At 34.7% G+C, this 13,683-nt stretch overlaps 1 protein-coding gene and 1 pseudogene across 1 annotated transcript in view; one reads left to right on the plus strand and one right to left on the minus strand.

The window, feature by feature from the left end:
* The window catches only part of DGKB (diacylglycerol kinase beta), a 551,422-nt gene that overhangs the window by 87,466 nt on the left and 450,273 nt on the right, over window positions 1-13,683 (plus strand). The window contains exon 5 of the mRNA XM_023532508.1: window positions 13,025-13,165. Coding sequence (XP_023388276.1) covers window positions 13,025-13,165 — 141 coding nt within the window. The remainder of the gene's footprint in view (window positions 1-13,024; window positions 13,166-13,683) is intronic.
* On the minus strand, window positions 7,242-7,360 carry LOC111743217 (annotated as a pseudogene).

Below are 13,683 nucleotides of genomic sequence, written 5' to 3' on the forward strand. Positions count from 1 at the left end.
TTTTACAGTTCACCATATTTCACTTCCATAATCTTATTGGGAATATGGTAGCTATTCTTGACTCTATATATCAACTGAATAATAAAGCCTTCTCAATAAAAAGTAAAACTAATAATGAAAAAAAAAAACTCTTCTTGTTAATGAATGATAATCAAGTATAGGAGATATAGTAAGAGTAAAAAAATAGTTTTTATAGAATAAAAATTTTAAATAATTATAAATGAGTATAAAGGTTGTGTGTGTAGATGTATTTTGTTGAGCTTGTAATACCTAATGATCCATCTGGCATTTTGTGTAGTGGATGATTTATTTTTTGGAACATTTTGTTGCAATGTAAGTGTGTCTTATCACCTATTTAAGTATAAGGTGATTACTTCTACTGTTCCTATGTTGGACTTTTAATATTTAAAGATATTCCTAATGTACCATCTTTCTCATAATCTCTTCTTATTTATTGTAAATGTCAGTTTCTTAATTTCTCACCTATCTCTGCTAGCCCAATGACCAACTTCTTATCCTACCTTTACCCCTAAAATCTATCACTTGAACTACTCTCTTCAGAATTGTTCATACATTTAGAAACTTCGTTTTTCTGCAAGTGGCTTATAAACTCTTAATGATGAATCTATATTGTGATCTCGTATTTCAGTTCCTATAACTTGAACACTGAGCATAACCAGGGAGAAATTTCATAAATATGCAGACTGTTGCCACTACAAGTTCCTAACACCTAGTATTAACATGGCTTTAACACCTCTTCAGTTTAAAAAAAATCTATTATAAAATGTATTTATTTTTGATATTTTTAGCTAAATCAATCGAGTTAAACTTCTAAAAGCTTTTTTAGGTTATTCACGTCTTCCTTCTTTCTTAACAGATGACATTTTTTCACATCATACAAAAATGCCTCAATTATTCCCTGTACAATCCAGAACATTTACTTCATCTCACAGAATATTAGCTATATTCTTGATGGAGATCTTCATCTGGACTCCTTCATAAGGAGTAAAATTAGATGTGTCTAAAAGTCAAATAATTATATTCTACCCAAACCTGCTTCTATTCCTATCTCCTCTCTTGGTGAATGGAACCCAAGTATCTATTAATTTTCCAATTCTAAAATTTTTGGATTCTTCCTGTTCTACAGTGCCTCATGTTTCGCTAATTACAAAATGCTTTCTATTATTCATGATAACTTCTCACATTCTGCCAGTGTCAGTTTGATTCATCATTCATTGTTTGTATTATAGACCATCAATTAGCATGGCTCCCAATGGGCCCTGACTTCCCATCTCCAAAATGTTATTTCTCACACAGAAGCTTAATTATATTAAATATATTACTCCAGGGTTTCCAAGTTTCGGGACTTTACTGTCATCTCGTGGAATGTTTTTTAAACTTTTATTTAAAACCAATTAAAGCAGAATTTCTTTGGTGAAGGGAAGGGGTGCAGGGGAGATATGAGTACAGGAGTCCTAGTCGCTCTGCCTTTCCCCCTCTTTTTGAGGTACCCCTTCTGAAATCCCCTTAATGAGACCACAGGTCCTGGGCAGGGCCATGAAGAAGATGATAAAATCTGAGTTCCACAGAATTAAGCCCAATGCCTTGTAGTTTATAGAGTCTGCCTATAGTCCAAAATTCTGTCTCCTTAACCCATGTACCCCTGATGCTTTTCCTATCCAACTGTTGGCTGTGACTTAAAAATGCTCTGCTTACTTAGAACTCTGTACTTTTCTGAATGATCTTTCCTTTTCCCTTTTAACAAAACCCAACTACTTCAGCCTCAGCTAATGCTTTACCCTAAGTCATTAGCATATGCTATGATGAATGCCAGGAATGCAATGATCAGTATGATGGGATACTAGAGTGTGCAACTGGGAAGCAAGCCCTGGATCCCTTGTAAAAGTCACACCATCTGCCTCTTGTAGAATAGCTAGTTCCACCTTGCCCCTCCCCAACTCTCAGGTGCCAACTCAGCACAAACTCTGGGAATTAATTACCTTTAGCCAAATTATCTTTCTTTTTGTATAAGGTAGAAATTAATAGCAGTTATTAGTAACTGTTACTTTATCTAAAAATATAGTAATTAAAAGAGAATATACTATGATTTATTACTGGCTCAGACACCAATACTATATATTCCTGTTGGGCTCTGCAATGTCCAAAATATCGATTCTGTAATAATAAATGTCCATTATTATCCATGAATTGGTGTAAGATTTTTGTCATTCTTTTTCTTTAATTTTTATATTTTTACTTTTTAAAATTATAGTTACATACAATAATGTATTAGTTTCAGTTATTACTTTTTATTAGTTGCTTTACAGAGCAGAAAGAGATTTTCCTAGCACCCTTTACATCAGAGCATGTAGTGAATTGACCAGTTTTACCATTTAATTATTCATTTTATTAATTCATTGATTCATGCTTCCAACAATCCATTTTTAAAAACACATTGTGTGTCAGGCATTCTACAGGAAAGCTGTGGATCCTTTAGAGCCAAGCAAAAGATAGACAATTAGGTGATCGGATATATTACAATAAAATAAATGCTGTGATGTATTTATCAGGATCACGTGACTAAGATTTTAACCATAAATCGAAATTATCCAGATTAAATAGAGGTTGGGAAAGGAACCAAAGGGAATTCGAAGTAGAGAAAACAACATTTACATTTCTATTCAAATATAAACAACATGTCTCATCAAAGGATAGTTAATGATTTGTAAGACATTCAGTATTTACTCATTTAAAAATATTTATCAATCACTTCTGGTGTGCCACATACTATTAAAATCTCTGGGGATATGTCAGTGAGCAAATTGGAACTCTTCCCACCCCATAGTTAATTACATTCTAGTAGGGAGAGAAAGACTGTTAAATAAGTAAAAATGTTTAGCATGTCAGATGGTATTAGTGCTACTGGCAAAAATGAATCATATAGAAAGCATGGGTTTAAGCTGAAGATAACTAGGAGTCCTGGGCTTCTCATGACTGACAGAAACTGTGATAAGAGTTATGAGATGATTATATTTGATGGTCTTAGAGCAGATGGTAGTCATAACCTTAGAAGTACTGGACATAGCCTGGGCGAGGGGGTTGGGGGGGTTGGGGGTGTAGCCCTGGCAGGATCAGAGTCCCAGTGGCCTTAGGAGGTTGGAGGAAGGTAGAGTTACTGTGAACACTGAGAGATCTGGGTCTGTGCCCTGGCTAAATTGGGCCAAGGTAGATCAAATGACTGGAGAAGGATGGCTGGAGAAGAGGCAAGAAAGGTAGCCAAGGCCATATGGTAAAGAGTTTTGTCTGGGATGCTAAGTTTTGAATTTTATCCGGAAGAAATTGGAAAGCCATTATAGGATTTTTAGCCAGAAGATGATCACACTGCCAGTGGTGTGGAGGCAATCGTGAAGCAGATTGAGACTAAAGGTATAAAGGAGTCCAGAAAATATGTAGGATTGAGAAAAATAGCAACTCTAAAAAAGTTCATGTACCTTTTTTTGGTCCCCTCTCATTCATTGTCCATCAGATGTAGCAATGGTTAACTGATTTGTGCTGATAAACTATAATATCATTAGTGAAATGTAGCCATGTTCATGTTTTCTGTACAACTAGAGAGTCACAAGTACTTCTTTTAGGTAGAAAAGGAGAAATAATTCCTTTTTGTCCATAAAGAACTTAATCAAATTAAGAATAGAAAACTGCACAATGAAAATGAGGTACTTGAGCCTTTGGGAAAACATTATTTTGCCAAATGACTTTACTGAATGTTCTTGCCAAAAGAGACACTTCATTAATTGTGCTGAGAAGAAACTGTTACTCTTATCAGGACCGTCTTGAGGATATTAAAAATGTGTGTGTGTACGTGTGTGTGTGTGTGTGTGTGTGTGTGTGTGTGCGTGTGCGTGTGTGTATGTGTACTTTTTTACTGTAGGTACCTTTATCGTTCTTTTGTTTCTAATAAGCTACTTTAGTTTCCACAATGCTAAAAAAGGGCAGACAAATTTCTGAAAAACACAAACTCAACAGAGTGCCAAGCTTACGTGACTATGAGATAGGAAAATTTTTGACACGTAGTAGGCATTTAAAATATATTTGTACATTTATTAATGTTGATGCACTTTTATTGTTGATAATAATGATTCTCTATAGTCTGTGCAGCTTACATACTTCCTTACAAATGCTCTAGAAATAAAGATGAAAAAATTTCTATCTATTGATCAACTTGCATTTATTTATATCAACCATTACCTTTCTTATGACTTTGTAGTATCAAATTCACACTTCTAATTAGTAGTAGTAATAATGCACAAATTATTTTACTCCACTAAATCTTCTATTGTGAAACCCTAAAAACTCTTCACTGAAACCGGAGAAAGCCCCACAACTTCAAGTACCAATTCATAATAAAATTACTGTCATAATGGAAAAGTTCCCTTATAATTTTCTCCTTTAATTATTAAATGGCTTTGAATATGTTGGACTTGATTATACAGGTTTCTTTTTCTTTCTGAATATTCTAAATAAAATTTTGGTGTTCAAATTTTCTATATTTACTCTTAGATTTATTCACCCTGGATAAGGAGTTTTTAGAGTTTAAATTATATCTTAATAATTGCATATTACAAATAATAGTGTTAAGATCATTGCACCGTCATGTTCACAAATATTTTTTACAGTTTTTGAGATACTAATAAAGGAAAATATAGTATATATGTTATTCAATACCTTACAGAGTCCCAAAGTAATTATAACATTATTTAATTTGTGATATGCCCTTAAAATGCCTAGTAATACCCAGGAAATATACAGTGGTATTGAGCATTTGCTGCACTCCACTAGAATGATCGCTGTATAAAAATGAGACTTTTCAACTGCTCTCTTTAATACTTTATCCCCAAGCCTAGAACCTGGTTTTATATGACTAATGTTAAAGGTCCTTGATATTTATTCGGTTTTATGTTTATAAAGGTGCATGCTATTTGTATAGCTATTGGAAAAATACAGATGAGCAAAAAGAAAAGTCATTCATAATTTACATCCCTATAAGAAAACGCTGGTAAAATCTGGTAAATATGTATATGCGTATGTGTATGTTTATGCAGGCAAACACTCATGGACACATGCTTCTCACAAACATGTATCATAATGGATGGCCCAAGAAATGGTCTGAATGGAAGATGAACATTGAGAGCCCTCAGACGTGGCTAGGATTTATAATTTCCTTCCAAAGGTTTATGAAATAATCAATGCATGCACTCTTAAGGGTCTTGAAAACCCGACTCATAACACAAAAGGTCATTTATGGAGAAGCAGAAGATAAATTCCTCTGATTTATTTTTCTCTCCCTAGCCCCACAAATTATCCTTAAAGCATGAAATCCCGGTTCAGACTGCCTTTTGAATTGTGGCTATACTGCTAGTCTTTGTCTCTGTTTGGCAGAACGTAAGATGGAGATAAGTGCATCTATCTTACTGGGTATTGTGGGGCTCAAAAGAATGATGTATTAGGTGCTTCTGCTTAACGAATTCCAGCTATTACCATTATTCATTAAACAGGTAATTTTCCAGAGTTTTAGTTTGCAGATATAGGATAATGGTCAAATTAAATGTGTCCCCCACCCCCGTAAAATGTCATACATTTTAAAAGAGTACAGTAAAATTTAAAGAGTACTATTGGGATTTCTTTATAATGTGACAAAAATAGAAATTTTGGTATTATGTCCTCATCTAATATGTGGTGTTTTTATTCTCATATTTAGATATATTCAAGGAACTGAGAGTAATTCAATCAGCTTTCAATTCTCTACCTACAGACAGCATGTTGCCTGCATTGTCCTCTATAGCCCAATGTAACTTTTTCGGCTGTATTGAAATATAATAGACAAATAGTTGCTCACATCTATGTCATATAATTCAATGAGTTTTTTTCAATTATAGTTGGCATACAATAATATATTAGTTTCAGTTGTACAGCATAGTGATTAGAGATCTATGTAACTCACAAAGTGATCACCCCACTAAATCTAGTACCCTATATATTTATTACAACATCGTTGACTATTTTCCTTATGCTACACTTTATGTCTCCATGACTATTTCGTAACTATCCATTTGTACAATCCCTTTGCCCTTTTTCACCATCACTCCCAACCCCACTCCTATCTAGTAACCCTCAAAATATTCTCTATCTGAGAGTTTCTTTTTTTGTTATTGTTGTTTATTTTGTTCTTTAGATTCCACTTGTATATGAAATCGTGTAATATTTGTATTTCTCTAGCTGACTAACTCCATTCATGGCAATACCCTCTAGATCCATCAAGGCAATATATTTTTTCCATCCCCTTCCTTTTAGTCTGTGTGTGTGTTTTAATCTGAATTGAGCCTCTTGTAGGCAACATATGGAGGGGTCTTGTTTTCTTATCCATTCAGCTACCTTATCTTTTTGTTGGAGCACCTAATTATTTTCCATTTGAGGTACTTGTTGATAGGAATGTAGTTATTACCATTTTTGTTCATGTTTTTGATACATGTTTTTTCTTCTTAAAGAAGTCCCTCCAACATTTCCTGTAATACTGGCTCAGTGTTGATAAATTCCCTTAGCTTATTTCTATCTGGGAAGTTCTTAATTTGTCCTTTGACTCTAAATGATAGCTTTGATGAATAAAGTATTCTTGGTTGTAGATCCTGGGTTTTCCTCACTTTGAATATTTTATGCCAAGCCCTTCTCTGTCCTGCAAAGTTTCTTTTGAGAAATCAGCTGCCAGTCTTATGGGTGCTCCCTTGTAGGTAACTAACCGCTTTTCTCTTGCTGCTTTTAAGATCCCCTCTTTGTATTTAAGCTTTGGCATTTCAATTATGTTGTATCTTGGTGTGGGCTTCTTTGGGTTCCTCTTTCTTAGGACTCTGAGCTTCCTTGGGTTATAGGTCTATTTCCTTTACCAGATGAGGGAAGTTTTCTGTCATTATTTCTTCAAATAGCTCTTCGATGTCTTTTTTTCCTTCAGGTACCCCTATGACACTGATATTTTTACATTTAATAGTGTCCTATAGGCTCCTTAAGTTACTATTATAGTCTTGGCTTCTTTTTTCTTTACAGTCTTATTGAATGTCCTTAGCTTTCCCATCCTCTATGTCGGCAGTTCGATCTTTTTTTTTTTTTTCTTTAAATTTTTTTTTAGGCGAGGCAACCCTTGACCTCACAGATTGCAAGGACCTTGTCAGTTTACAATCCCTTATTTTTTATGCCTACAGCACCTGTTCTTCCTAGGTGGTCTCCCATCCAAGTACTAACCAGGCCTGACCCTGCTTAGCTCCCGAGATCAGACGGGATTGGGCTTGTTCAAGGTAGCATGGCCATAGACGCGACCCTCTTCTTTATCCACTCTGTTTATTCCAACTAATAGACTCTTCATCTCAGATAACGTGTTCTTCATTTCTGACTTTTATAATTTCCATTTCCAGTTTTGTGTTTTTTTAATCTCTTTGTTAAAGTTCTCACTGAATTCATCTACACTTCCCGAAAGCTCATTGAGCATCTTTATAATCAGCGTTTTGAACTCTGCTTCTGTTAAATTGCTTGACTCCATTATTCCTGGATCTCTGTTCTGTTCTCTCATGATTTCTGTTTCTTTGTCTTCGCATTTTGGCTGCCTTTCCATGTCTGTTTCTATGTACTAAGTAAAGCTTCTAAGTTTTCTGGTCTTATTAGAATGGCTTTGTGTAGTAGCTGTTCAGTGGCACAGTCCTGAGAAGGTTCAGCCACAGACCAAGTTTAGCAGCTGGCTTGGAGTTGGTGCTCAAAGCACTCCAAGAAAGTCTGCTTGGGGACACAGCCCCTTTGAAAGGCATCTGCCCTTGCCACCTGCCACTGACTGCCACTGCCATACCCTTTGTCCCACTCAGTCACTCTAATGGGGCAGCCTCGGGTCTCTGCCCCCTCCTACCTTCTACTGTTGCAGGTAGATTTCTTTCTCGAGTTGTAGGGCTTCTGGTCATTTAGATCCCCGGTGACTCTGCTTGCTGTTTGCTCCACGTTTCCTTCATAGCTTTGGTGTGGTTGCCAGGGGAGATTAACAAAGCCTAGGCCATTTTGTCAGTCCTAATTTAAATTTAAATTAGTTAACAATTCAACAAAACAAATTTAGTTTTTCATTCACGCCAGCCTCCTTTCACATGCTTAAGAGTCATGTGTGGTTAATACTACTATATTGAACAGTATATATACGCACACATATATATACTGTTCAATATAGTGTGTGTGTGTGTATACACACACACACACACACACACACATACATATTTCTATTAGTGCGGAATACTCTATTGAAAAGGTCTGGTATGGACAGGTCTTGTTTTAACTGCTTTTGCAAAGAACCTAAGGTTTGGAATTAGATGATTTGTTTTTAGCTCTTGACTTCCCGGATAGTTATGTGACCATCAGCAGTTTACTTTACTCTGGCTTTTCACTCTCTTGTCTCTAAAATAGATTTGTAGGGTCAAATAAGACCACTGTATTTAAGTGTTGGCACACAGCCAGAAATGTTATTATTATTGCCCCTTCACAGTGGTGGCTCTAGAACATCACCCCTAAAGACCTGCATTTCAAATCCTGTTCTTTATGATTGCTTATTTGGGGTTTTTGCCAGTGTTCAAACAAGAAACTCAAAGTATGTTGTTAGAGGGACTTTGCTGACCTTTATCTCACAGCAGTAACTGTATCCTACTGCCTGTTCTGACTTTATGAAGAATCGTAGTCTCTTTTACATTACTTGTTGATTTGCAACCCAGGCCATCCTATTTTGTTGTCAGTCTGTATAAACGTTAAAAAAAAATAATGATAGCACTATCCTAAGACAAACATAGTTGGAAGGGTAACTTTAACAATTATGAAATGTATAATAATACTAAACAACTGTTTTACTCTTGGTTGTCTATGCTACTCATTGTGACTGTTAATATGGATGTGGGAAGTAGAATTATATTATGTGACAAATCGCTTCATAAACCTGATAAATTTGTGCAAATTGAACTAGTATTAAAAAAAATGGGAAAGCCAAATTGCCAGAGTGCTTTATTGCCTTAGAAGTTTAGAAATGTAATTCATGTTATTAGTTTTGAATATTTCATTTTAATAATGAAGGGAAACTGGAGATAACGGTACTGTTTTCATTATCTGAAATGCAAGTATTTGAAAATAAAACTGGAGCAGAGGCAGTAATTGAACATGTACCCCAGACTTATTTGCTAATAATTGAACCTTGTGACTGGAATTAAAAGTATCTATAAGAGCAAAACTTTTTAGGTTATTGTTTCCAGAAATGGAGGAAAATGAAAATCATGTGCTTGAAGAATATTATGACAGCATATAATAATAGTAGGCAATGTTCAATTTGACTAATGCTAACTATTTTTGTAGTTAAAACTTTGAAGAGAATATTTATATATAAATGTATATATAAATATATATTTCAGTGTATATACATATGCTAAAATCATAAAAACAGAAAATTGCTCTCAAAGTACAAGATAATTTTTCCTAATAAAACTAATACATTCTAAATATAATGTTTATTTTTCACCTTACTACATTATTATACACTGTAATATAGATGTATACATGTATAGATGTGAGTACGTGGACATAAATAGTGTGTTTGTGCACTTTTGTGAGGAACTATTTAAGGAAGCATAAACTAACACAGAGAGAGTCTGCAAACTGGGTGTCAATCAATAGCGTGAGCTGCAGAGCTAAGTACTGGCCACTTGTGGGCAAAGAAACACCTTTTGTTTTGCTTAAATTCTTGTTCAGCTCTTACTTTAAAGAGAGTTTCACTAATGTTTGGATGCATTAAAATGGCCTTTGTTAATGGGAAGTAGAATTCTGAGCCTCTTCATTGGAGGCTATTGCTGCTAAAGAGAATTATTTAGTAGTCCATTTACCTTCTTCCTGAGGGGCTATAGTCAAGAACCTAGGCTTGCAAATTCTTGTTTTCTATTTACATTGTTCCCTGTGTATTCTGGACAATCATTAGCATAATCTGCCTAAAAGGAAAAGAACTTGATTTCAGGGCAATGAACTGTCCTAGAGGACATAAGTAGTGAGAAGACCTCCAGCCAGATTTAGGAAATGGAAAAAATTACCAATGGTAGAGTGGGATACAAATTTGTAGACAGATTGAGGCTCAAGGTCTGTTTTCAGAAAGTTAAATGAAAAGAAGAAGAAACATTTCACCAAAAAAGAGAAAGTGGGCTGATCTTGGGGAGGGAATGGAGCAGGAACAGAACTGTTGAGTATTTTCATTAATTTAACACCCAAGATTTAGTAAAGTCCAGCTCTATGGTTTTTCTTGTTATAATTCAGTAATTGTGGAAAAGGTCTTTGACATTGCATCTTTTTCTTTAATACACCCTACAATTCATTGCAAAAAGTGTATGTTTTGCCTCTCAAATTTGGCTGTAATCGAAGTTGACAAAGAGTTAAATAGTTCTTCAATGTGTGTTGTCATATATCCCCATAATTTTTCTTTTGGTAAACTTTAAATATTTTTTAAATATAGAATTATGACACAAATATATAATACAGAATTTAGTTCACAACATGTCATGAACAGCAAATGAGAAATATTTACTCATTTTGTCAAACAAAACAAATTTTAGTACAGTACTGTTTCTTCAAAAAGACTGAGGCTAAATATAAATTACATGTATATGCTCATGTTCAATATCTATATATATATATATTATGTACAGGAAAGGCAAACAGAAAATCATGTGGTCTTCACATTCTTCAACTGTTTATATTCAGTATTATGAAAGATGATAATGTAAGACCATACACCTTAGTTTTATAAGTATAAACAAATGATCATAAAGTGTTCTAAATAAGTGAAAATGTATAATACATTTAACATTCTTTCAAATGAGTGTCACACCGTATTCTTTTCATACTTTCTTTTTTTGTTCTCAGTTTCGTATAAAAGATTTAAATCGAGCTGATTAAATCATTTTAGTACCATAGGGGGAAGCATAGAAGAGAGGATTAGCTCATCAGGCAGGATGAGTTAGGTCATGGTTTATTCCACCATAATTCAAGTGCTCTGTTCTCCAGGGCTGGAAGCTATGGTCACGTCAAGGGTCAGCACGAAGATGTCTTTTATCATAAGTTGGAACTGCTTATTCCTACAGATGGCTAAGCTTTATTTGGTCAGTTAGAATTAGTCAGGTTTTTTTTTAAGCCCAGGATAGTCTTCAATTCTCTGCTTGTAAAAATAACTATATTAGTTAATATTAGTCGGTGACATTCTATTGAGAAGAAAAATAATTTTATATATATATATTCAATAACTATAAACAGACAAAGAATTAATGTGATGCATAGAGGTGTTTTTGAAATAAGTAATAATTTGGTAAAGAAGACGAAGGGAGTATATTAAGCAATATTTTTCAGACTGTGTGTAGGGACGCATTAGTGAATAATGAATTCAGTTTAGCGGGTCTTTGACAATTTTAAGAATGAAACGAAACAGAAGAGAATAGGTTGACAGAATATACTGAGGCAGTTATGAAACCTAATGTACGTGTGTGTGTGTGTGTGTGTGTGTGTGTGAAAGGATCATGCTGGATTAAGGTATTAATTGTTTTTCTATGTTTTCTTACTATTGGCCTTGAACTGACAATAGTCTATAAACCATTAGTGTAGAATAAAGAAGATGGACTTGCTAACTATGAAACTCATAGAAATTAATCACTAAAGCCTATTTCTCATCTGTAAAATGGGAGTATACAGTTTACCTCACAAGTTAATGTGAGAATTATGTTAAATGATACACGTTAAAGCCCATGGCATGGTTCCTCCCACATATTAGCCATTCAATAAACGGTAAATTTTATTACTAGTAGCATTGTAAATGATAAACTAATTTATGACTTTTGTAATGCATTAAATTATATGCTGGCTGTCTTGAGATAGTTGGGGGAGATGACAGATATTCAGCCACAGTTATACATCAAAGAAAATAGAATAGAGCAAGAGTTGTGATCAGGCAGAGGTACACTAAGGAATGATGGGCATGTAGGACTGTATTTGGTTGGGATTCCAGTAACTCCTGGAATCCCATTCAGTTTATTAGCTATCTCACTCAAACACCTCTTATGTTGTTAAATGTACCTCAAAGGATATTTGGGGTTTACCTTCAGGTCTTTTCACATACATAAATCTGGTTTCAGAGGCTTCTCTGTAAGAGGGAACTAGCCATCTAGTGCGAACACATTTCAGTTTGATTGTCATCGACCAGATAATCTGCAATCATCAACTGTTGTAAACAGGTATTAAAGTTCTCTACCCTTGTCTTGGAATAGGTAGAGTGAATGGATTTCAGAAATTAAAATGCAGCCATATATTTTTACCTCTCTAATTAAATATCTGTCACGTTATCCAGATTTTTGTTTATGTTGCCTTTCTCTCTTACTCATGGGCAAATTCCTTGATGGCCAAAAAGATGTCTCGTTCATGGTATTGGCAGATATTTGACACAAATACATGTTTTTATGAATAAACGATTCCTGATTATCAACATATGCATCATTTAATGACAGACTCACATTGCTTCTTCAGCTTTTTTATGGCCAATTTTATGTATCTTCCCAGCTGATTTATAGCTGTCACGCCTAAAGCAGAGAAAGGTGGAATTGAAAGGGATTCCTGGGGCATTCAGATCTGTCTACCAACTCACTCTGGACAATAGGATCCAGACTCTGACACTCTCCAGTGTGTGGACAGAGCAGTCCTTGTGTCCCTAAGTCCCCCTAAATTCTCCATTGTTTACAACAGTAGGAGAGTATGTTTGACGCTGCCAAACATACTGACGCTGCAAAGTCCAGAGACTTTGCTTATCCCATGCCTAGAAGTATATAGCTCTTTACATGGTCTATGCTTTACTGTCTATTTCTTTCTTTTCACTGGTGTTGTTTATTTGTTTGAGAGTGCTTTGGATATTTTTAAGAAGATAAAACCAATTCTTTTTCAGGTCTGAGAATGAATAAAGGTGCCATCACCCCTCCCCGTACTTCTCCTTCAAATACTTCTTCCCCAGAAGTGATCCATCTGAAGGACATTGTCTGTTACCTGTCTCTCCTTGAAAGAGGAAGACCTGAGGATAAACTTGAATGTATGTATTTCTTCATTTAGTTTAGTTATTACAATTGGGGGTAGGGAAAGGGACCAAATATTGATAAACTTAAAATTGCATCTAGTATGGTTATCTAGGTTTTTTAAAATAAAGTGACCTTGATTAATAATAATAATAAATTCCTCCAGTTGAGAATGAAATAGTGAAAGGATATTTAAAAGTCTATCAATTTTAGGTTATTTATTAAATTCCATTTATTATTGAGCCTTTCTTGAGCATGTTTCTCTGTCAAATGACCCTTTTTAACGTTGGTCAGATTGGCAATAAAATGATTTAAAAAGTATCCTTTATGTTGTTTTGAAAAAGAGAAAAAAAGTAACATTTATTTCTATACGAAGAGGTCTCCCCATTAGGCAGCAAGAGAGTTCACTGTGCACATGCAGTCTCAGCCAATCTCCCCTGGAAATCTTTCTTGAAAATTTCAGCCCTAACACTTACTTTGCTAGGAACAAATAATTTCTCAAATGCCAAATATGAGAATTTCATTTATAGAAGTT

The sequence above is a fragment of the Pteropus vampyrus genome, unplaced genomic scaffold (assembly GCF_000151845.1).
Source record: "Pteropus vampyrus isolate Shadow unplaced genomic scaffold, Pvam_2.0 Scaffold4, whole genome shotgun sequence".
In the NCBI taxonomy this organism is placed as follows: domain Eukaryota; kingdom Metazoa; phylum Chordata; class Mammalia; order Chiroptera; family Pteropodidae; genus Pteropus; species Pteropus vampyrus.